The sequence below is a fragment of the Symphalangus syndactylus genome, chromosome 15 (assembly GCF_028878055.3).
Source record: "Symphalangus syndactylus isolate Jambi chromosome 15, NHGRI_mSymSyn1-v2.1_pri, whole genome shotgun sequence".
In the NCBI taxonomy this organism is placed as follows: Eukaryota; Metazoa; Chordata; class Mammalia; order Primates; family Hylobatidae; genus Symphalangus; species Symphalangus syndactylus.
Window position 1 is genome coordinate 26,403,997 of NC_072437.2, and position 25,532 is coordinate 26,429,528.

At 43.1% G+C, this 25,532-nt stretch overlaps 1 protein-coding gene across 6 annotated transcripts in view; it reads left to right on the forward strand.

Moving 5' to 3' along the window:
• The window catches only part of ABCC4 (ATP binding cassette subfamily C member 4 (PEL blood group)), a 393,134-nt gene that overhangs the window by 200,400 nt on the left and 167,202 nt on the right, over positions 1 to 25,532 (forward strand). For 5 of the 6 annotated variants that reach the window (XM_055244268.2, XM_055244267.2, XM_055244269.2 and 2 more), the window contains 3 exons: positions 10,209 to 10,310; positions 16,284 to 16,373; positions 17,922 to 18,113. In XM_055244268.2, coding sequence (XP_055100243.1) covers positions 10,209 to 10,310; positions 16,284 to 16,373; positions 17,922 to 18,113 — 384 coding nt within the window. The remainder of the gene's footprint in view (positions 1 to 10,208; positions 10,311 to 16,283; positions 16,374 to 17,921; positions 18,114 to 25,532) is intronic. The other variant, XM_055244271.2, reaches the window with a different exon arrangement.

Below are 25,532 nucleotides of genomic sequence, written 5' to 3' on the forward strand. Positions count from 1 at the left end.
CTACTGATTAGCAAGTTTGTATTTCATAAAAAATATTACCTATAAAACAGACCATATAGGGTCAATTCTTATCTCCATTCTTTCTGACAGCAGCTTCAGGTAACACTGTGAATGGATGGTCCATGCAGGTCAGTAACACTTTTTTCATGTAGCTTTTGCATCTTGAAAGAAAGAACTTAGGAATATACTTTGACCAGAGTATCTTTCTGAGTGTGCAGGACACCTCTTTCAGATGGAAGGGCCACATATGTATTGTGCTGCTGTAATTCTCTGACTGCTGTTGCTGCCCCTCACCGTGATTGCAGGTGCTGGTGTGTGTACTGTGGACCAGGGCTCTTGGAAGCCTTTACATGTTATTTCATGTTATCCTCACAATTGAAGGAGATAAGCATTAGTGTCCCCACTTTACAGAGAATGAAACTGGCTCCTGTAATAGGTTAAGGGGTTTGCCTATCTTAGAACTAGGAATCTGTTCAGAACCATGATTTCTTAACCATTGTTACATTGCCTATTGTATTAGTTTGTTTTTATATTGCTATAAAGAACGTCCTGAGACTGGGCAATTTATAAAGGAAAGAGGTTTAATTGACTCACAGTTCAGCATAGTTGGGGAGACCTCAGGAAACTTACAGTCATGGCGGAAGGGGAAGCAGGCACTTTCTTCACAGGGTGGCAGGAAGGAGAAGTGCAAGCAGGGGAAATGCCAGACGCTTATAAAACCATCAGATCTCATGATAACTCACTATCACTAGAACAGCACAGGGGAAACTGCCCCCATGATCCAGTTACCTCCACCTGGTCCCACCCTTGACATGTGAGGATTATGGGGATTACAGTTCAAGCTGAGATTTGGGTGGGGACACAGAGCCAAACTATATCACCTGTGTTGCTGCCTTAGTATCCTCTGGTGTGGGATATTTCCTTCAGTATTCTTTTACTCATCTAGTCTTATTCCACAAACGTTGAAAGGTTCTCTGTTTCTTATGGAGTCCTATTTTTGAACCCTAGGTGTAGGGCTTACCTGGCCACATCGTGTGTTTCCCAGCACATGACTTGTCTCTATTCCCACTTTGGGGTCTTTTGCTCTGTGTGGCTGGGGTGTCCTCCCTTCTGTCCTTGATTTAAGCAGATGCTACTAAGGCCTCCGGCCAGGTCTCAGGAGCCTGTGGTACTTTTGTTCCTGCTGAGCAAGGCCAGTACGGTGCAGCTCAGCACTGATGGACACATGATAGGCACCAAATGCTGGATGGACAGAAGCAGCAACCATAGCAAAAGTCTGGGGCCCAATACAGACCCAAGGTGGCCCAGCCTGCACTAGAAGCCAGAGAAAGGCCGAGCGAGGAAGCAGACTCGAATTGAATATTCCCAGAACACCGGGCCTTGTTCAATGCGGGTATGAGGGTCCTCAACTCCGGGGAGCTGGATTTTTTTCAGAGTGGACTGGATCGGAGTCTGTGCCTCGTTATGCGTGTCCCTCTGTGCATCTCAAACCCTGTTGGACTTGGTGGACCTTCTCTTGTAAGAGGGGCCATGTCTGACATTAAATATAGACTCTCCTGGCTGGGCGCGGTGGCTTATACCTATAATCGCAGCAGTTTGGGAGGCTGAGGTGAGCAGATCACTTGAGGTCAGGAATTAGAGACCGGCTTGGCCAACATGGTGAAATCCTGTCTCTACTAAAAATATAAAAATTAGTCAGGCATGGTGGTACACGCCTGTAATCCCAGCTCCTCAGGAGGCTCAGGCTTGCTTGAACCCAAAAAGTGGAGGTTGCAGTGAGCCGAGATTACGCCACTGCACTGTAGTCTGGGTGACAGAGTGAGGCTCTGTCTCCAAAAAAAAAAAAAGAGCCTCCTGACTGGCTTCCAGGCTGTGAAACAAATGGACTTTCCTTGGGCCATGTGGAGAAATAGAAACAGTCTTACTTGGTTAATAAAATTAGTCTGTCTTCCTGGCCATTATGAGATAAATGAAGATTAAGATTAAGACCATGGGGCTTTATATGAACAGGTAATAGCTGGTGAGTACTTACTAGGTAACAAGGAGGGGCCCAAGTGCCTTATGAATATTCACTCCTTTTACTTGTGTGACTCCCCTATCATTCCCACATTACAGATAAAGAAACTGAAGTCTGAGGAGGGTGAATAGCACCTCCACGTTTTAACAGTTAATAAAAGGCTGATCCGGGGCTTTAGCCCAGGCCGTCAGTCTGTCTCAGAAGTGCAGCCAGGCACGATGGCTCACATCTGTAATCCCAGCACTTTGGGAGGCCGAGGTGGGCGGATCACTTGAGGTCAGGAGTTCTAGACCAGCCTGGCTAGTATGGTGAAACCCCACCTCTACTAAAAATACAACAACAACAAAAAAATTAGCTGGACGTGGTGGCGCACATCTGTAATCCCAGCTACTCTGGAGGCTGAGGCACGAGAATTGCTTGAACCTGGGAGGTGGAGGTTGCAGTGAGCTGAGATCGCACTACTGCACTCCAGCCTGGGTGACAGAGCGAGACTCCATCTCCAAAAAAAAAAAAAAAAAAGTGCACATTCTTACCCCCACATGCACAGCATGACCTGAATGCAGATCTCACTTCTGTGCGGCAGCCATAGAAAATAACTGGGCAAAGAGCAGCCCCAACAGGTGGTATGGGGGGGTGGGACGCAGACCTTGGGTCCTCGCCAACTCTCTGGGCCTCGGTTTTCTTATCTTTAAATAAGGGGATTGAACTTAGCGTCTGGGGGTCATTTCCTGTTTTGTCTCACTTATTTAGAAAACTGTCTGTATTAGTCAGAGTTCTCCAGAGAAGCAGAACCGATAGGGCCCACATGTGTGTACATGCAGAGAGAGATTGGTAGATTGATTGATAAAATTGTCTCACGCAACTTGGAGGTGAGGTATGTCCACAATCTGCAGGGCAGCTGGCAGGCCAAAGACCCTGGGAAGAGCTGATGATGCAGCTTGAGTCTGAGGAGGACAGTCTTGCGGCAGAATTCCTTTTTCTTTGTAGGTCTTTTTTCTCTTAAATGCCTTCAACTGATTGGATGAAGCCCACTGACATTATGTAGGACTTTAAAGTCTACAGATTTAAATGCTAATCTCAACTGGAAAACACTTTCCCATTGATATCCAGACATGTTTGAAGAAATATCTGGGGACTGTGGCCTAGCCAAGCTGACACATAAAATTCACCATCACACAGTCTTTTTTTTCTTTTGAGACGAGTCTCACTCTGTCGGCTAGGCTGGAGTGCAGTGGCATGATCTCAGCTCACTGCAACCTCTACTTCCCGGGTTCAAGCAATTCTCCTGCCTCAGCCTCCTGAGTAGTTGGGATTACAGGCGTGAGCCACCATATCCAGCTAAGTTTTGTATTTTTAGTAGAGGCAAGGTTTCACCACGTTGGCCAGGCAGGTCTCGAATTCCTGACCTCAAGTGATCCACCCGCCTTGGCATCCCGAAGTGCTGGGATACAGGTATAAGCCACCGCACCCGGCCCATCACACATTCTTTAATCCTCATCTCTTCTTTTTGGCTCTCCATACGTGACTTTATGTTCATTTTCCCCTTATTATTGAAGCCATTTGTTTATAGATTTCTTTCCCTTCCTAAACTCTAAACTTACAAAAGGCAGAAACAATGCCTTGTTCATCTTTATATTATGTGTAGATTGCAGGTGCTCAGAAAATGTGTAAGTGAAGTCAACCTCCAGCTTCATTACATCTATGAGATTTGGAAAATGCCTAACAACTGAGCATTATTTTGGTGGGAAGTGATGACTGTCATTCTCTGCTGAATTATGTCACACATCAGAGAGTGTGGCATGAAAGGGATCCTGCAGATGATTTTCAGGGAATTGTGGTCCAATATGCAGCTAGGGAAGAAATCTGCAAGATTTTTTATTTTTTTCCCCACTAAAATGCAACTCACCTGTGTCTAAGGCTTGACATTCCTGTTCATGTAGATAGATGTATGCATGTAGTAAAATAAAATGACCGGCTGGGAATTTTGCATTTTCCAGTGGCTAACTTTGGCGAGGTGCTCTGTGTCCAGAAAAAGGAGGCATCTTTGACTTGGGCAGGAAACTTTAATTTCCCCTCACGTACATGGTTTCTGGTGGGAGGATGGGCCTAGAGTTAGGCAGTAGTGATTTTCAGTAAAGGAGAAACAAATGGCCAGGCATGACTGGTAAGAAAGCGTTGGTGTTCGTATGGTGAACTCCTTCATGGTGGTGTTGAAGTCGTTGTTGGAGGTTTTGTTTTGTTTTGTTTATTTGTTTTTTCTTCCTTTAGAACTTTGTGTTTTTTCAATCTGGATGGTTCCTGTAACCCATTTAAAATTTTGTCCCCTAGTTCATCAGAATTACCTGATGCACTGATTAAAACTAAATTATTACACCTTAGAGATTCTGCTTCACCAGGCATTGGCTGGGGCCCAATATCTTTTGTTTTGTTTTGTTTTGAGACGGCGTCTCACTGTCACCAAGCTGGAGTGCAGTGGTGTGATCTCAGCTCACTGCAACCTCTGCCTCCCAGGTTCAAGTGATTCTCTTGTCTCAGCCTTTGGAGTAGCTGGGACTACAGGCATGCACCACCACACCTGGCTGACTTTTGTATTTTTAGTAGAGACAGGATTTCACCACGTTGGCCAGGATAGTCTCAGTCTCTTGACCTCGTGATCCACCCGCGTCGGGCTCCCAAAGTGTTGAGATTACAGCGTGAGCCACCGCGCTCAGCCCAATCAATATCTTTAGAAAGTGTCCTGGTGTCCCTGAAAATATGCTGTCTTTGGGAAACCTTGCCCTAGTTGTGTGATAAAAAAGCACATGAGGTCAAAATATATGTAGCAAATATAAATGACGTCAGGATAACTTAAGACTAAAATCATTGAGAGGAAGCACACAGACACCTGTTTTGGTCTATGCTAGGCTTTTGGGGGTTAAGTTTGGAATTTATTCATTCACTTAGTCATTGACTCTACAATGTAATTGAGCACCTAGCTTAAGCTGGCACTGTGATAAATGCTTAGATACAATGGTAAGCCAACGCACAGAAGTCCTTCCTGCTGGGAACTTCCTCCTGGGAATCATCAAGTAGGGGTTAATAAATAACCACATAATTAAAGTCAGTGCTCATGTGTCATTGTCTTTGGAAGGCAATGTCTGAGATGCCATGAGGTGCTTTGGTAGAGATGCCGATGCCATTGTGGAGGTGTAGTGCTTCCTGCAAAGGCTCAAGAAATAGCCTGCAGCATTGCGTGCGTGGTAGTGGAGAGAGATGGGGAAGGGTTCGGGAAGGGAGGTGGCTTGGGGCAGCCAGGAGGCTGATGCCCTGCATTTCCCTGGGGGTAATTATGTGAGAAAGCTCTTCATGTTCAAGAAAATCCACATATTTTCAATTCACCCTGGCTGCAGCCTGGGGAATGCATTGGGGCCCAGAGTAGAGGCAGGGAGATACATCAGGAGGCTGATGCAGCAAGTAGTCCCGGAAGATGATGATGTGATTTGGACTCAGGCCAAGTGGACAGCCTTGGATAGATTTGAAAGCCATTGAGAGCATGTCCTGATTTGGGTGTGGGGCAAGAGGAGGGATTAGTCAGAAGCAGGGATCAGGGCTGCTTTCGTTCTTATGGCTGCAAAATCACCTGGGTTCACTGAAATATGGAATACTAGAAGACCAGATTTGGGGATGAATTTGGCTTTGAAGACTGGGATGCTTTAGAACTGTGCAGATGTTTGCTACAAGACCCACTGATGGGGTCTGCCTGGTTCCGCCTCCTTTCCTATTTCTCTAAAAATGGAGGTTGTAAATGATGAGTGTAATGAATTGATTCAATGTTCACTTTCTTCCTTGCCTCTCATGTGGATGTGTTAATGAATAATGAGAGGGTGAAAAATGGCATCAGGAGAGGAGGGAATAGGTCTGCCTGATATACTGATCAGAACTAAGTGAGTCTTGACCATAGATAGACCAGAGCTTGGCAGACACATAGAGTTTAGAAAACATTGTGTTGTTAAATTTTTAAAAAAATATTTTTATATTTTAATTTTAATTTTTTTATTATACTTTTTCTAGGGCACATGTGCAGAACATGCAGGTTTGTTACATAGGTATACATGTGCCATGGTGGTTTGCTGCACCCATCAACCCATCATCTAGGTTTTAAGCCCCACATGCATTGGGTATTTGTCCTAATGCTCTCCTTCCCCTTGCCCATCACCCTCTGACGGGCCCCGGTGTGTGATGTTCCCCTCCCTGTGTCCATGTGTTCTCATTGTTCAACTCCCACTTATGAGTGAGAGCATGCAGTGTTTGGTTTTCTGTTCCTGTGTTAGTTTGCTGAGAATGATGGTTTCCAGCTTCATCCCTGTCCCTGTAAAGGACATGAACTCATCCTTTTTTATGGCTGCGTAGTATTCCACAGTGTATATATGCCACATTTTCTTTATCCAGTCTATCATTGATGGGCATTTGGGTTGGTTCCAAGTCTTTGCTGTTGTGAATAGTGCTGTAGTAAACATACATGTGCATGTGTCTTTATAGTAGAATGGTTTATAATCCTTTGGGTATACACCCAGTAATGGGATTGCTGGGTCTAATGGTATTTCTGGTTCTAGCTCCTTGAGGAATCGCCACATTGTCTTCCACAATGGTTGAACTAATTTACGCTCCCACCAGCAATGTAAAAGTGTTCCTATTTGTTCACATCCTCTCCAGCATCTGTTGTTTCCTGACTTTTTAGTGATCACCATTCTAACTGGCGTGAGATGGTATCTCCTTGTGGTTTTGATTTGCATTTCTTTAATGACCAGTGATAATGAGCTTTTTTTCATATGTTTGTTGGTCACATAAGTGTCTTCTTTTGAGAAGTGTCTGTTCATATCCTTCGCTCACTTTTTGATGGGGTTGTTTTTTTTCTTGTAAATTTGTTTAAGTTCCTGGTAGATTCTGGATATTAGCCCTCTGTCACCTGGATAGATTGCAAAAATTTTCTTCCATTCTGTAGGTTGCCTGTTCACTCTGATGATAGTTTCTTTTGCTGTGGAGAAGCTCTTTAGTTTAATTAGATCCCATTTGTCAATTTTGGCTTTTGTTGCCCTTGTTTTTGGTGTTTTAGTCGTGAAGTCTTTGCCCACGCCTATGTCCTGAATGGTTATTGCCTAGGCTTTCTTCTGGGGTTTTTATGGTTTGAGGTTTTACATTTAAGTCTTTAATCTATTGTCTTTGTTACTCATACTTTTCAATTTCCTTTTTTCCATGTACAGAAAATGAAGGTTTTATTGTGAAGTTTTTAGGTCTAAGAAGTTCCGTCTGTTTTTCTTTTATTAAGGAATGGATTGATGGTCTTGGCATTAAGCAAGTCCAATAAAATTTTAAGAGATCTTATCTTAACAGCAAAGCACTGAAAGTCTTCAATGACTTCCACATCCAGTAAAACATGTCTCTGAGGTTTTATTGTTCACAAAGCTGCTTCAGTTTTTGCCAACCATCCACTCTGAAGTCAATCAATCTCTTTGACTTCAGTTCTGCCGTCTGATAGTTCCCCAAGTGAACTTTCTGGGGATGCACCTCATTGCTGTATTGGCAATGTCATTTCAGCTTTTTCTTCCTCCTGAGTGACAGAAAGTCCAGCCAGCCCCTCCAGCATCTTTACAAGCCGTTCATGTGTTGAGTGGAGTCTCATTTAACCACTAAACTATTATCATGTCTGTCTCTACTCAGATCTATTGTTTATTGACCAGTGCTCAATAGGTTTACTGTGTGCATAGTTTTTTATTTTGAAGGTGGGGAACTTCTGTTCTCACATGCACATACAGAATATTGAATTGATGTCTTGGTCATACACTTCAGCTAAAATCAGAATTTTATTCTGTCTGGACAAGATTAAGAAGATGTATGACCTTTTGCTTGTTGCTGTGCTAACTGACATAGCTGATTGTTTGAATAATTTAAGCCAATCATACAGTCTGTTTATGACTGTAGCATGTATCTGTGAAGAGCTGACCCCGTGTGCAGTGCAGTGTTCATGCAGGTGAGTGTGTTTGTAAGTGCAGGATGGGGGACATATCTCTGCCCTGTACATAACTCAGTTTCGGTCCCAGCTGCAGCCACCCTGGGCTGGTTCCCAGCAGGATTAGTCTTTGAGGTGGGCCCTCAAAGACAGGGTGGGATTAATACTCGGGGAATCAAGGCAAAGGCTACTTTGGGAGTGTGAATGTCAGTGCTGCTGGGTCATGGAAGAGTTTGAAGCATGGTGTTCATTATCAGAGGTGTTTTCAGAAGATCCTTAGGTAGTGGTGTTTGGGAATGGTTTGGTTGTGATGGGGGATGCTGGAGAAGGGACCAGTGAAAACATTGTATCAGTGTCACACATGATTGCTGGTCAGTAAACTTGTGAAATTGGGTCTGGTCTTTTCCTTCCTTCCTTCCTTCCTTCCTTCCTTCCTTCCTTCCTTCCTTCCTTCCTTCCTTCCTTCCTTTCTTCTTTCCTTCCTTCCTTCCTTCCTTCCTTCCTTCCTTCCTTCCTTCCTTCCTTCTTTCCTTCCTTCCTTCCTTCCTCCCTTCCTCCCTTCCTCCCTCCCTCCCTTTTTTTTTTTGACAGGGTCTTGTGCTATTGCCCAGGCTGGAGTGCAATGAGGGAGGAGCCCTCATGGCTTAAATACCTCTCAATACCATCACATTGGCCATTAAGTTTCACCACCTGGATTTTGGAGGGGAAGTTGTCCAGGCAGCTTCCAAGGTCTGGACATTGTATAGGAAGTTTCCTGGACGTTGTCACTTTCTGTTGGGCTGAACTTAAGTCAGGCGGCTACATCTAACTGCGTTGGGGGCTGGAGAGAGTGGTCCTTGTTCAAGGCTGCTATGCATTGGCTAAAAATTGGGAGTTTTGTTAACCACAGAAAATGAGAGCAGATTTTGAGGAGAGCTGACAGTTTTTGCCACATCTACAAAATTTTGAATGGGGTGGGGGTGATCTAGGTTGTTTATTCTGTTTGTAAGCCACTGTAGCTTCTCTCATTGAATTATACCTACCATTTGAGGAGCAAAAGGGAGTTTTCCCATGTATCATTGTGTTAGGTTTGTTATGGTTAACAGGACTGTTTTATTCAGTTAAATTGCATTATGTAGTTGCTAACTAGTGTGGAAAATAGCAATAAGCGAGAGATTGGGCCGTTCCTGCTGTCTAGGAGGGGACATTGACTAAGGAAAAAAGGTAAGTGCAGGTGGAGCACGGTGGCTCATGCCTGTAATCCCAGCATTTTGGGAGGCCGAGGTGGGTAGATTGCTTGAGGCCAGGAGTTCGAGACCAGCCTGGCTAACATGGTGAAACTCTGTCTCTAGTATAAATACAAAAATTAGCCAGGCATGGTGGCAGATGCCTGTAATCCCAGCTACTCGGGAGGTTGAGGCTGGAGAATCACTTGAACCTGAGAGGCAGAGGCTGCAGTGAACCGAGATCGTGCCACTGCTCTCCAGCCTGGGTGACAGAGTGAGACTCTGTCTCAAAAAATAATAATAATAATAGTAAGTGATTGTGAAAAGTAGCTTATAAAATATGTTTTAAGAGATAGAAGCCTTTTTTCTTCTTTAGGTAAAGAACACTGACTTAAGTGGTAGTGAATAAGTTGTATGTCAATTTGACATGCAGGAGGGAGGAGAAAGGCCAGTTGAATCTAAGTGACCGGCCAGAGCCAGGGCTGCCTTCAGAGGCTCTGCCCTGTGTTTCCTGCCTGCCCTTCTGGGCTCACTCACTTCCTGAAGGCTGGGAATGGCCTTGACTTTCATGTTGCCAGCATCTAGCACGGGGCTTGGCACACGATGAGGATTCATGAAATATTCATCAGATCATTTCCGACCAACTCCCATGTTCGCCATTAGTAACACAAAAGTACAGCAGTAGGAATATGCAGGCTATAAATGCACTCAACCTCAGAGCAGTGTTTTCGGTTTATTTAGGAACAAGTATACTTGTTGAAAAAAATTACACAGATAGTTCCTAAAATTACAAAGACAGTTCATGGCCATGAACTCTTTGTATGTTTATTTATTAAATAAATATCATATGCTGATATGAACTGATACTTTAAATGGGGTTGGTAAAATGATCTGTAGGCTGTATAAAGTTTTATGTTACAAATTCCATAGAAGCAGTGACTTTTGTTTGTGCTTTTGTTTCTGTAATTTAAACAATCTGCGTTTTTCCCATTTTCTTTAGACCTTTTTGCTACTTGATGAGATATCACAGCGCAACCGTCAGCTGCCGTCAGATGGTAAAAAGATGGTGCATGTGCAGGATTTTACTGCTTTTTGGGATAAGGTAACATATCCTTAATTGCAAGATCATGACTGCTAATAGATAATGAGTGACATTGATGTAATAGAGAATTTTGAGGTGTTACACATCGTATAAAATATGGCTTGCTTATTTACTGAAAGTATGTTACAGAGATTCTCAAAATTAGGAGTCAGTTTTGCAATTAATAGAAAGTAGGTATGAAATCAGACTTAGGTATTTGACAAGTTGTGTTTTATCTCATTTTCAAAAAAACCAAGGAAAGTGTTACCTCATTCTAAACTAAATGTCACTAAGTTTGGACACTGGCAATATTGGATTTTATAGGATTGGACAGACTAGGGGTGCAGCATGGAATGGGTTAACTGCTGAGTACACTGTAGATTATTACGGAGACTTTGGGGTATCAGTGCACATTTTCAGCTTAGTGTTTTCAGGTCATCTTATTACATATTGAGAAAGCCCATGACTTGGATTTTTGCCACAGGGTTGGGGTGGGGCTCCCCTATTCCAAGCATCTGGTTGTTGCCAGCTGCTTTGGTGGCAGCCCAAGGCAGAGGGGAGGCTGCGGGCCGGCGTAGCAAGCTCCATGGATTCCTGACTGAAGGGTTTCACCGTGTGGTAAGCGGACAGGTAGTTCAGGCAAGGCCACAAGGATTTTTCAACACTTGGTTTACTCATAACATTTAGGCAAACGGGAACAACAGCAGGGGTCACCCACAAGAAGTACTGAGGCTCCGTGCATCTCCCGTTATCCACAACTCCAGTGCCCTCCTCATGCTTCCAAGGAAGCAGTGGGCTCCCTGCCCAGTGCTCATAGACGCCACTACCATGGCACCAGCTTTTCATGAAGAGAAAGGCTGTATTGTAAGTCGAATGGCAAGGAGACAGGAGGCAACGCTCAAATTTGTCTTCCCTAGCTGGGGGATGGGGCAGGTTTTATAGGCAGAGGTCCGATTGGGTCTTGCGTGATTCCAGGGCTGGATCTGATCGGATCCTGGATCATGCCATGAGGCATCTGCCTCTGAACTCGTTCCTCCTTCCTTTGTCCTAGCACTTGGGTTCTGCCCATGGTTGCCTGCTTGGTTTATCTGGGAATGCTCAGATTACATAACTTGCAACCTGGGATCCATGGTAACCAAAAAACAGTTTACTGTGTTATTACACAAAGTTGAACCAGATTGAGCTGGTTCTGCGGTTACGCTCACCTGAGTCCGGGGTCCTCTGCAGTCTGTGTTAGTCTGGAAAACAGAACACACAGCATGGGAGAGGGAATTTCTTGCAGGGAATTCGTTACATAGGTGATGAAAGAAAGAGCACAAAGGGAAAGCAGGGGTGGAGGAGGCCACCCCGAGATCAGCCATGGCAGGAAGCTGCACCCTGGGGCTGGAGATGATGTCTGCCAGGAGCAGAACCCAGTGGCCCGGCTGCCAGCAAGATTTGGGACCAGAGGGCAAGGGTCTCTTCTGAGGGCACTGGAACCACTCAGGCTGCTTAAAACAGGTGGGCAGTGCTGGTGGTGACCAGCTCCTCCCCTCTCCGGGTGCTCTTTGTGGCTGACCTTGAGTCGTAGTGTAGTTTGCTGGAGCCAAGAGCCAATAGGTGGTTGAGCAGCACTCCCACCCAGCCCCACTGCCTCGGCCATCTCCTGTGGGACAAATGTCAAAACTCTCTAGACTCCAGACTCTTCCTTTCTTTACATGCCCTTGGCTCTAAGTAACTCCCTGTTTCATGTTTGCCTAATTCTGATGTAATTTCTGCCATCTCTACCAACAAAACAATAATGTGTTCCCAAATATATAGAACATCATTGCATCTTGTGCACATGGAAACTCTCACAAGGTGACAGTTTCTCCTTACCTGCTGGCGTTCCCACCCTCATACACTTTATTTATTTATTTATTTATTTATTTATTTATTTTGGAGACAGAGCCTCACTCTTTTGCCTAGGCTGGAGTGCAGTGGTGTGATTTTGGCTCACTGCAGCCTCTGTCTCCCAGGTTCAAGTGATTCTCTTGCCTCAACCTCCTGAGTAGCTGGGATTACAGGCACGCCCCACCATGCCTGGCTAATTTTTGTATTTTTAGTAGAGACAGGGTTTCTCCAATGTTGGCCAGCCTGGTCTTGAATTTCTGGCCTCAGGTGATCCGCACGCCTTGGCCTCCCAAAGTGCTGGGATTACAGGCGTGAGCCACTGTGCCCAGCTCTAATACACTTCAAGCATTGATAGAAAGCTCTGTGAACATCCCACTAGATAAAAGCACTCTAGGTGAATGCTGTTGAGCTAAAGGAAGGCACTGAGGTAGCCACCACACACTGTGTAGGTCCCATTTGCAAATTTCTTTTGTACCAAACCCTGCAATATTGTAAAATGGGCTGTTTTGTTGTTTTTTGGTTCCTAGATAACATTGACAGCTGCATTGTAAACAGAACACTCCATCCGGTTTTCTGGGCCTTGTCTTGGGGTGATTATGCCTCACGCTGGAAGGGATTATTAGGGAGGTCTGCGGCTGAGAGGGTGCTGGGGTGGGAGGAGGGGCACAGACACTGGGGCTTTTGGAGAGAAGCTGCAGAGGAAAGAAGGGGGAGCTGGGCTGGGATTTAGGAGAAAGACAGAGACTCCAGCACCAGTCTTGCTGGATAGACCAGCGGGTATTGGAGGGGAAGGTCTTCTCACCAGCCTAGGTCTCATTTATAAAACAAACGGGCTTGGGCTGAATCTCTAAGCTGTAAAGTCTGTGGCCCCGTGAGAGCCTGTGACTCTCCATGGGGAAGGGATTTGCTTCTGTTTTCTTCGCTGCTCTGGCCCCAGGGCCCAGCATAGGGTTGGGCCCAGAGTGGGGGCTCAGTCGGCCTGCCTTAGTGTCCTGGAGCCTGGAGGTCCCAGAGGGAACGGGCCTAGCCTTCTGAGCTGTCGAGTGCTGCCCCCTTCTGGCTGCAGCGCACCAGTGCTGGGTCCCAGGCCTCCCGGTGGGGCAAACCTGCTCTAAGAACCAGGGCCGTGATGGGAAGCTGAGTTTTGCATGTGGCTCACTGTTTTGCAGCCAAAACTGAGTAAAAAGAAGTAAAATCAGAAATAGTTGTTAGGAAAGAGACACACTGCAAAGGAGGGGAAAGGGACAGGTTGACCAGTTGTGTTTTTTCATCTTGTAATCACAGAAATAGGTAGGTTTCAGTTGTCTTAAGAGACAAATGTTACTTAATCAGGAATACAGAGTAGACCCTTCACATTTTAGAGGAGGAACACCTTATATAGTAAGGCTAAGTCAAGCAAGACTTTGTGAATTTGTGACAAGTTTGCACTTAAAATCGTGTAAATATGTCACATTTTGTTTAACGCTATTTTTCCACGTGTTTAGGTAATAATGTATTACTTTTTTAAAAAAGAAATAGTTGTTAGGCATGTAGGAAGGAGTAGAGAAACCTATTCTGGATGGTTGTTATATAATTCCTATGAAATCTGGGGCTACTTTCTTTGTGCTTAAAAGGGATCATGATTGTTTTGGTCTGTGGCCATCCTATAATGTGGTCTGGGACACATAAGGGGTCAGTTTACATACACACATATTTTAGCATTTGACCATTTGCAGAAATATTTGTGATTATTTGGGTATGTGACTGTTAAGTCGTTTCCAGGTAAATTTTTCATTTTGAAGGTTATCTTGATCTCTTGTTCCCCCGCCGCGCTTGCTGTCTTTTGGGCATTTTACTGATTGCACGTGCCCACTTGAGATGTGGAGAGGGGTTGATGAGTACCTGTTTGTGGGCTGGGCCAGCTCAGCATCTTTAGGTTTTGGGTTGGTTGACTCCATGCGTGCTTCCCTCTTCCATCATCCCAGGGGTGGTCCACCCTCCAGGGACGCCAGATTCATTTTGAAGAACCCTTTTCTAGAGTTGAGGAGGCTGCATTGCCTTTGATTCACTCTTGATCATTTTTCTATGATATGGATAAGCATTTACCAAAGCGTGTTGTGCAGAAGAATAGCCACTTCTGAAAGGATTTGGGACTTGAATAAATTTGCTAAATGCCCACCCACCAGACATGCATGGTCACGTCTCTCCAGTCTATCTATGGGAAATTCAGATGAAGATTATAAATGTGCGACTTAAACCCCTTTAGGATTCCTCCCAAATTGTAGCTGTTTTTACTTTACTTAGCAGTATCAATTTTTGTCCACTAGTGTTGATGTCTGGGTTTGGACAAAAGTTCTTAGAGTTGGCAGTTTTTATGGTTGAGGTTCTATATTCTGAATTTAAAACCATTCCTCTCTTTATTTGTACCAACTGACTTTTGCTTTTTTAAAAGATAGATAATTCAAAGTACTGATTGTCCTTGTATGAGAAGAGGAAACCTCCTCATTTTGGTTTATCATGCTCTGGTAAACTATCCCTTTTCCCTGATACACACTTAATCCTCTCAACTGAAAATATTTAGAAGCTCTTTGTAAAAGTAATGAATTTGGTTTGGTCTCCTAAATAATAAATAAACTGTAAAATAACATTTTTTTTTTGAGACAAGGTCTTAGTGTGTCACCCAGGTTAGAGTGCAGTGGTGCAATCTTGGCTCACTGAAACCTCAACCTCCTGTGCTCAAGGGATTCTCCTGCCTCATCCTCCTGAGTAGCTGGGACTATGGCACACACCATGCCTGGCCGATTTTTTTTTTCTTTAAGAGATGGTTTCTCATTATGTTGCCCCAGCTTGTCTTGAACTCCTAGGCTCAAGTGATCCTCCCACCTCCGTCTCCCAAAATGTTGGGATTACAGGCATGAACCAGTCCGTGCCCTGACTAAAACAACCTTTTTTTTTTTTAACATTAGCAGTGATTGATAATTTCCTTAACATTTAGTATATGTAAAAACATGCATATACTCCTGAATCTTTTTATCATAGAATTTATAGATTGTTTAGGAACATTATTTCTGATACCATAATGAGTACTTCATCCCTTCCTCCCTTTGTGCTGGATTGAATGCTGTAGCGGGTACCTCTGTGTTTATAGTAGAACTACGATGCTGTCCCTATTTATCCAGGATAGGTAACACAAGCTGCAGGTGTAATACTGAGACTTTCACTTTGACCCATGAACATATACTTAATTTCATTTTTCTTCAGTTTTTGGTTGTTGTTAAATTAGAGCTCTTGGTTACAGGGTTGACCACCATTTGTAGAAGTTCATTTGCCAAGAGTGACTTTGTAGTATAAAGTGCCTTCTGTCTGGCTGGGCATAACTGAGGTTCATGCTTTATCAAGTGAAAATGGAGAGATTAGTGGAGATTTCAAGTCATCCATTAGCCAAGGACTGGGCATGCCATGTACTCATGCTGCCACCTTGTGGAGGTTAATGAAATAGACTATTAAAACCAAGGGAGAGAATGAAAACTTACAAATAGTTGAAAAGCTCCCATACTGAATATTATATTAAGAATATTGTTTTAAATGAGAACACATGGACACAGGGAGGGGAACATTACACATCTGGGTCTGTCGGCGGGTGGGGGCAAGGGGAGGGAGAGCATTAGGACAGATACCTAATGCATGCAGGGCTTAAAACCTAGATGACAGGTTGACAGGTGCAGCAAACCACCATGGCACATGTATACCTATGTAACACACCTGCACGTTCTGCACATGTATCCCAGAACTTAAAGTAAAAAAAAAAAAATATTGTTTTAGTAAGTTAGCATGAGTTTTCATTTCAAGAAGTTTGCCTTGTCATTTTTACTCTAAATTTTGTGGAAGTCTGGAGCTGTGTTCACATGAAAATCTGGTAAAAGGGAATGGGCCTTCCTTAAGTACTGAAGACTCCAAACTGTTTAAAACCCCACCAAAAAAATATGATTGCATGAAAAGGACTCTAGGATACAATATCTTAGGAAGGAGAAAGATTTGGGTTATGTTCATGTATCAGTGACTATTGTATTGTTTTCTTCTCTTTTTGAAGTGATTTGTGTGACTTTATTGAAATGGGCACATTTTATAAACTTTAATTTGTAGGCATCGGAGACCCCAACTCTACAAGGCCTTTCCTTTACTGTCAGACCTGGTGAATTGTTAGCTGTGGTCGGCCCAGTGGGAGCAGGGAAGGTGAGTTAGAATGGCTTTTGGCAGCTTGTTGCAACCCCACTTCTCATATTAACTTCTTGGGTTTGAGCCCAAGGCTACATGTAACACAATTTTGAATTGGGTATGCTTGGCACGGCATTTCTCAGTGCATAGAACATTCGTTTTGCAAGAAGGGTCACATGACCAAATAAATGTGGACAGTGCATATCATGTTTCACTTCGTTCTTCAAGTTGAGCAATTGGGAACTCCTAGAAGTTGGACATCTCCATGAAGGAAATTATTTATGTGACCACTATGCAGGATGGATTGACTAAGAAAGTGGGAACTTCTTTTTGTCAGAGTGGACCCTAGATGCTACAAACATCTGGAGGTTGTGAAGGCTTGTCTGAAAAGCTTTAAACGTGTTTTGATATGACTTCTCCAAGTCAGATGAACACACATTTAATAAACCTGTAGCCAGGTGTATAGTCCTGTGTTAGGAGTAAAAGATACACCTGTTATCAAGACCCAGACGCCACTGCCCTCCAGAAGTTTCTGGTATCTGGGGTGAGACAGATATACAAACAGGTGATTTCAGTTCAGTGTCGTAAGTGCTCTGATAGTGGGGAGCACAGACACGTCACGTCTGTGCATTGTAGAAGATGCAAAGGAAACGTGCATACAGACTTAGTCTCATGCATTCTAAAGCAACACAATAAATCTAGATGTAGGTATATAACAAATAGGGTGGTTTCACAATTGAAGTTTGCTCTCCACAGACACGATTCTTGGATATTTAAAAGTCCTTCCTAGTGCACAGGATATATTATTTATTTTTATTTGTCACTGATTTATTCATGTATGTATGTATATTTAGTTTTTGAGACAGAGTCTCACTCTGTTGCCCAGGCTGGAGTGCAGTGGCGCGATCTAGACTCGCTTCAACCTCCACTTCCCCAGGTTCAAGTGATTCTCATGCCTTAGCCTCCCAAGTAGCTGAGATTACAGGTGTGCCACCATGCCCGGCTAATGTTTGTAGTTTTAGTAGAGATGGGGTTTCACCATGTTGGCCAGGCTGGTCTCAAACTCCTGGCCTCAAGCGATCCATCCGCCTTGGCCTCCCAAAGTGCTGGGATTATAGGTGTGAGCCACTGTGCCTGGCCAGGATATGTTATTTACATACAGCTTTTCTAGAACTAGTTCTTTGTCAAAAACGATACCTGCATGCAAGAACAATGCATTCAATATTGGATATATGAACTATATGTCATGCTTGGCTGCTGTGTTGCTGTAAATATTCTTAGTTGATTTTGTTCCATGTACCATTTCATTTGGGGCATTAAACTCATTTAGGGAATCTCATTAGGGCAGAGTAGATTGTTACACTCTATTTTGTTAATATTCCTTATAAACCACTAGTTTATATGGACCAATATGTTATTTCCAATTTTTAATCACAACTTCCTGTGCTCTTTTAAATGAATGAGTGGTGTTTTTCAAGCTCCCAGGGCTGGGCAAGGCTGCATTGCAGTGGCTTATTCTTGTCTCGAGTGTTGACTGAACATACGTTTTTTAACAATCTGTTTCAGTCATCACTGTTAAGTGCTGTGCTCGGGGAATTGGCCCCAAGTCACGGGCTGGTCAGCGTGCATGGAAGAATTGCCTATGTGTCTCAGCAGCCCTGGGTGTTCTCCGGAACTCTGAGGAGTAATATTTTATTTGGTAAGAAATACGAAAAGGAACGATATGAAAAAGTCATAAAGGCTTGTGCGCTGAAAAAGGTGAGTGATGACTTTTGGATTTCATCTACTTGAATGTCCAGTAATACTAGTGTTCACTTGAACAACAAGGTTTATTAACTTTTTTTTAATTTTTAAAGACCTTTGAATGTTATTTAATACTTTAAGGCGGTCCTCCCAGTAAATGAACACACACACACTCTGACTTTTTAAGTCTGATGTGAAAATGATATTTACAGGGTGAATTTTGGGGGTTTGGTTGGTTTTGTGAAGTTTTATTTACTTTTAACTTTTCTTTTTTTCAAAATGGACAATTATAAAAATTTGCAAAAGTGGAGAGAAGGGTGTCTTGAACCTGCATGTACCCATTGCTCAAGTTCAAGTGTGATCAACTTGTAGCCAATTCTACTCCATCTCTACCCCGGCCCTCTGCTAGCTCCACCCCCACCCCAGATTCTTCTGATGCTCACCCTCGGCCTCAATTGTATTTTATCTGTAATTGTATTTTATCTGTGATACCTTATTACTTATCTCTAGAAGATAAGAACACTTTTCAAAAAAAATTACATCTCACTCAAGAAAAAAAATCACCAAAATGTCTTGCTATCATCAACTGGCTAGGCAGAGATCACAGCGCTTTAGTATCTCGTTGCCCATTGGTTTGTGTCAGACTCCGGAATATGTCTGCACTGTGCACTTGGCTGGTGTTTCCTGCTTGGGTCCCTCTCAGACCAGAGGTTTCCTTCTCCACTCCCTTTAAAAAAGAAAATTTGTTTCAGTAGATTTTGGGGTATGGGTGGTTTTTGGTTACATGGATAAATTTACAGTGCAATTTATTATTTAAAGGAAACAAACTGTTTTAAAATTTATTTTTCATTGCGTATCATTTCACCAAGAGAGTGATTGTTTCCAGAAAAGATGAAGTGTTTGATTGTACACTGAGGTTTTCATTAAATTGGTGGATAGTTGATGAAAACTGAGCATACTTAATAGAGGGCTGTAAGTTCTAGAAAATAGAAAAAATGGTAAATACTGATAAATACTATGTTACCTTCTTTGGGCTATAAAAATCGTGAGTAATGACATTAAAGGGCTCTCCCCGGGCTCTGTGCAGTGTGGCCTGGACATCCTACTGTTCTTTTATACTGTCTGGAAAAGGCCGCCACAGACTGTCACAGGTGTGATGCAGAAGGCTTCCAGCCAGGTTTGTGAGGAATGAGGAATTTTGCTTGAACAATGGCTGGAATAGCATAGATTCTATCAATCAGGTGGGTAGTATTTGCTGGCGATTTGGACAGAGAAATCATTGCTTGTTTAATGGGCTGTTTCTTCATCCTGGGCTATTGTTAATGAGAGATGATGCATTTTCAGAAATGACATTAAGTTAACAGTAATGAGCTAGATTTTTATTGAATAGTATACACTATATAGGAAAAGATGCACTAAGGCAAGCTCCTAGTTATTCAGATTCCACCAAGTGTTAATTTTTTTTCTCTGTCTCACACACACAGGTATATAAAGTTGTAATCTTTTGCCATGATTTCCCAGTGCCTTTGCTATTGCTATCCTCATTTTGTTGATTTTTCTGATATTGCTAGCCTCACTTTTTTAAAGTAAAATTTTCATTTTATTCAAAGTTGGTACAGAATTGCTAACATTTCCCTAAAATAATTACTATACTTCAGCTTGTCCTGCTCTGGTGTCCCCCCACTGTCTCCTGCTTCCCTGAAGATCCATTTTAGAGAAATTTTGCAGAAATATAAGGTCAAAGTAGGAGAATATACGAGGTGATTTCAGTGTGTTGCAGTGAGTGGAGTGTATCATGTTTTAGGGAGTTGAGAAACAGATGGCAAATTTTGCAAGTTTTCCCCCACTGGTAGTTACAGTTGATAACCAAGAAACTGCTGATGGACCAGGCCCCGGAGATAGGAAAGATGGTGTGCCATTTTTCAATGGAAGGGTGGCACTTGGCAACCTGGGCCTTGTCTTTCAGCTCTTTTCTTCCATCATTTCTCTATGACAGGTTAGAAGTGAGGTCCTTGGGACCAACATAAGGCTTTCTTGGGAAGGCTTTGTTGCTCTTTACATATTAATCTGTCAGTTTGGAGATAACCTACTAGTAAAATCTAGAATTTAAGAATGATTTGTTCAAGACTGTGGTTTCAAGAGTTGAATGTTGCTTATGGCTGGTAAAGTGGAGGGTTGGAGAGATGAAATGACTCACCTGAACATTTGCAGTTCAAGTTCAAAGCCATACCCGCCTAGCTCCAGATTCCATTTTCCCCTCTGCCAGGCCACCTCTCAGCTGGAGGTGTTTATAAGGTAGAACTATTTTAACAATTAGGTGATTGATACAAAGGTAGAATGTGGGACAAAATGTTTTTCAAGCCTTCCCTTTTTACCTGTTCAGCTTCTGATACCCACATGAGACTTCAGGTCCCGGGTCACCCAGCTCTGCCTTGCTCTTTCCCACGTCAGAAAGTCTCTGGAGGAAAGTGGGGGTTAGGACAGTGGCTGCCATTCAGCCTCTTCCATAGCCACCTTTGAGGACTGGCCCAGTAAGTTGGACAGTGTCCCAGGCACCTGCGGGCTTCTGCATGGCAGGCAGACTCCAGTGGCAATGGGGTCCCTTCAGGGCTGGGCTGCATGGCGACTTCTTGGTTCCTTCCTGGATGTCTGTAAGCACGGACTGCTGGCCCCCTGTGCATGGTTCCATCCTCGGTAGGACGGTGGGCCTCCGGTGGAAAAGTCAAACAGAGCAGGAGGCTGGCCCAGCTTTGTCATTTGCTCGCTGTCACTTTGGGTTTTTTTTGAGATGGAGTCTCGCTCTGTCATCCAGGCTGGAGTCTAATGGTGTAATCTCGGCTCATTGCAACCTCCGCCTCCCAGGCTCCAGTGATTCTCCTGCCTCAGCGTCCTAAGTAACTGGGATCACGGGTGCACGCCACCATGCCTGGCTAATGTTTTTGTACTTTTAGTAGACATGGGGTTTTGCTATGTTGACCAGCTGGTCTTGAACTCCTGACCTCAAGTGATCCACCTGCTTTGGCTTCCCAAAGTGCTGGGATTATATGCATGAGCCACTGCGCACGACCAGCTCAGTGTCCACTTTGGACATGTCACGTTACCTGCCTTGGGCTCTTGATGTCTCTGCTGAGAAATAAGGACATGGGATGAGATGGTTTCCAAGAAGTTTTGCTACCATTCTCAAATGCCATTTATGACTGTTTAGCAGGGGACTGGCAAGAAACCAGGGATCCTCTTAATGAGTTATGAGATCATTTGCTGACTCCTTTTCAAATCCACACGTCAATGGTGGGTGTAAGATGGCCATAGAGAATAGCAATCCTGGAATTATTTTGGCTTGTAGGTACAGAGATTGTGTGTGTAATCAAAACCTGCTGGACAGAAACGGTCTGAGTGTCTCTGGGTGTTTGCCCTCTGTTTCATTTCTTATTAAATGGGGGAGATACAGCAGGATTATAAAGACTGCAGGCAATGTCTGTAAAATGCAAACATGCCAAGTTTTTGGTAAGTAGTAGCTATTGCCCTTTTCTCTAAATCAGTTAATAAGATACATAAAAGATTTTGCCTTATATAGTTCCTCATTCCCCTCCTGGCCACCCTCCCCTGCAAAAAAAAGAGTCCTAGAGGAAAAAATAGGAACTAACAAAATTTCTCAGATATATGGATAACAACTAGATATATTGTACTAGATACAGTTGAAGTAAATTTATAAGTTCATTGAGCTAAAAATATCTTTGAGATAAAATAATAAGATAGGAAGTAATAATTCACATTTAGCAGTATTGCTTTAGGCTAATTACTTATTCAAAGTGATATCGTAGCAAATGACAGGACATACCTCAGGAAACAACATACTAATGTTAGATACGTTAGTGGGTAGTGGTTAAAATCCGAGGCCTTGGGGTCAGACAGCTCTGGGATTGAGTCTCAGTTCCTTTTTAGTAGGTGTGCGATTTTAGCTAATCGTCTGAACCTTAGAAAGCCTCAGTTTTGTCATCTGTAAAATAGAGATAATAAACTATTCACCTCATAGGCTATTGTGAGGATAAGATTTGATCATGAACTTAAAGCACCTGATTACTAGGCACATAACAGGTCTTCTTAATTATAAGAGCCACCAATTTTGGGTAAAATCACATGAAATGTGATATGCTTGAAAGAATGTATCTGAGTATAGGGGTTCTGTACATAGTACAGTAAATAAGTCAATAATAAAAATATTGTTACCCTAATAGATGCAATGTATTAATATTATGTCACCCTTTGCATAGTTTCTTTTAATCCTTGAGCACTTTTAAGCAATGCGTATCCAAAGGCATGGAATTGATAAATTTGAGTTTAATGTTTTTCTATATAGCTCTCTTGAATATACAAACCCCTTTGGGGTACCCACTATTTTATAATTTCTTCTCATATTTGCCACATTCCTGCCAACTTGGACATTTTCTTTTTAGATTGCCTTGACAATCATAAAATAACTGTTGTTATGCCTTTTTGTTGTTGTTGTTAATCTCTCAGTTGGGAGAACCATATCACTCCTTAGTGACATAATAGGAAACATGCTGAGGGCCCGGTGTGGTGGCTCAAAGCTGTAATCCCAGTACTTTGGGTAGCTGAGGTGGGAGGATTACTTGAGGTCAGGAGTATGAGACCAGCCTAGGCAACATAGAAAGACCCTGTCTTCTTTTTTAAAGCTGAGTACAAAAGGGATACAATGAGGTTAATCTAACTAGTGTGACTAAATGGACTGATAGTGCTGCATATGGATAGAGAGACTTCAAGTTCTGAGTTGTTTCAGTATTGCCTTTAAGTATCTTCTAGCAAGCACTTGGGGAAGCATGATATGAAAGGGCAACAGGCTGTGAACTGAGATGAGCTTGGTTCAGACTCCAGCCTTCCTTTATTAACTGACAGTCCTCAGACCAGTTACGTGCTCTCACTTCATCTCAGTCTCCTCATCTGTGAAGTGTGGTCACTACTTACTGGGCAGGTTGTCATGAAGGTTAGAGATAACACCAGGCATCAGGAACAGTGGTTTGTGCATAGCTCTTACATCCAGGAGCTGACTCGTGGAGCAAGATGCTGAGTACACACATAAACATTAAGAGGCAGAATATGGCAGGTCCTTCCTAAGAAATATAAACAAAGCCTTAGGAACCTAGAAGACAGAGTGATGTTTTCTGGTTGGGGGACTACAGGTTAGTTTCATAGAAGAGTTTGAGCTGGGCCCTGAAAGAAGAATAGGATGTTGATAAGCTATGAAAGGAAGGGCCATTCCAAATGGAAGCAAGGTGTGGCCCAAAGCTGGAGAGCCCTGCTCTCTGACTCTGGAACCTGCTTTTTGTGCTGGGGCCTCAAGCCTGGCCCCTGTGACCGTCCCCACAGTGTCCTCAGTGGTCTTTCTGCCTTCAGTGTCACCATGGTTGATGTGCACATGGTAGGATTCTGGTTAGATGGCATCAAACCCACACAGCCACGTCATGGTTTTTCTCTAGTTTCTGTGTCTGCATTTCAGTAAAGGTGGTGGTAGATTAAATAATTGGTTAATTTTACTGAGTGGTACCTAACGTGCATAAGATACCTTCCTCCCATTGGGAGCACTTCTGCTTTCTGCCCAACTGTTTCCCTTTAACCAAACTAGAAAATCATGGCTAGGAAATTAGCCTGACTCAGATTGTACTTCAGATCCTTTGAAATATTTTCCCTATCTGAGGCTTGTCCATAAATAGTTTGTTAAGTCAACAACACTCAAGGTCGTTGTAGTACTCAAAGTGCTACTACCAGGCACGGGTAGAGAGCTCCTTCCCTATTCCCTATCTGCGTGAAATAAGACAGGTATTTTTAGTGTCTTTTCTAGAAAATGGCTAAGATTGCTGTGCTACAATTTGATGCTATTTTGAGAATGAAAACAAAACAATGTAAAATCAAGGCACAGAAACTTAACATATAAAGACCATCAGCAATGGAATGAGGCCAAGTAAACAATGTGTGTTTGTGTTTGTGTGGAAGGCTGGGACCCTGTCTTAAAATGGTGCATTGTCTTTTTATGAAAACTGAAAGGAAGAGATAGTGTTAACTGGTCCGTTGTTTTTTTTTTGTTTTTGAGATGGAGTTTCATTCTTGTTGCCCAGGCTGGAGTGCAATGGCACGATCTCGCTCACTGCAACCTTTGCCTCCCAGGTTCAAGCGATTCTCCTGCCTTAGCCTCTCAAGTAGCTGGGATTACAGGCCTGCACCACCATGCCTGGCTAATTTTGTATGTTTAGTAGAGACGGAGTTTCACCATGTTGGCCAGGCTGGTCTTGAACTCCTGACCTCAGGTGATCCACCCGCATCGGCCTCCCAAAGTGCTGGGATTACAGGTGTGAGCCACCATGCCCGGCCGCGTTGCCTTTTTATGAAAACTGAAAGGAAGAGATAGTGTAACTTCTGAGCTCAACAAAGAGATAACTTGAAATAATGAATTTTCATAATGGGGCACTTGCTACCTTTCATTTGACGCCATCTGGTTCAGATTGGAGTATTAGGGGACTCCTGTGTGTCTTTGTGGGCTGCCAGGGAGTAGGTTCCAATGGAGATACTGTCTTTTTTCCATTTGGTGATGTACTTTATTTAGTGGGATTCATGCTATGAATGGGGTCCTGCTGTTGGTTTGATCAGAAAATATGTCGTAGTCATCAATAGCAAATGATAATGAGCTCAGATCCTTTTTCCACTTAGAGAGTTCATACACTTACTTTAGATTATTCCAGCATTCTGTGAGTTTATTAATTCTTGTTTCTCCAGGATATTTTGTAAAAGAGATAAAAGGAGAACTTAGGGAGGTCAGAGTACTTGCTTGTCATGGAGATCTCAATGTGCCATTTGCTTTGTCTCCCCGGCTTTGTCAGAGTAGAGACAAAGAAATGACACCTTGATCTGTAAGAGGGCTATCTCTGTAGTGTCCTAGGTTGATGCTTATGAAGCTCAGTCAGTACCCAGCGATCTTCTCCACACCTTTTGTCTATGCCAGGATCTGTCTAGTGATAATTATAGGCCATCCAAGTAAAGACTTCTAATATAATGTAATGTAACTTAAACCTGATCATTATCCTGTTGTTTTCAGGGATGTTCTTGTCATGTTGTTTTAGAAAAGTATTGTGCTTTGTCAGCGTATTTCTTAAATAAATTTTAAATATAACTTTGGTTAGATCCTCAAATAAAAACTTGTTATCCTTCCTAGCTTTTGTTTTCTGGGGTCTTGCATGGAACCAGAGCCTACTTAGTGCAGCCAGTCTGTGCAGTGTCTCATGAGCACTCTGCTCCTTTCCCTTTGGCTTTTCCTGGCTGGGCTGCTCTTCCTGCTCTTATTTTTTTGCAGAGTTTTTTCTGTCAGTCTATCGTGATACCTTAAGCATCACTGTGAAGATGGGGCGGGTGTTATCCCTTCTCTGA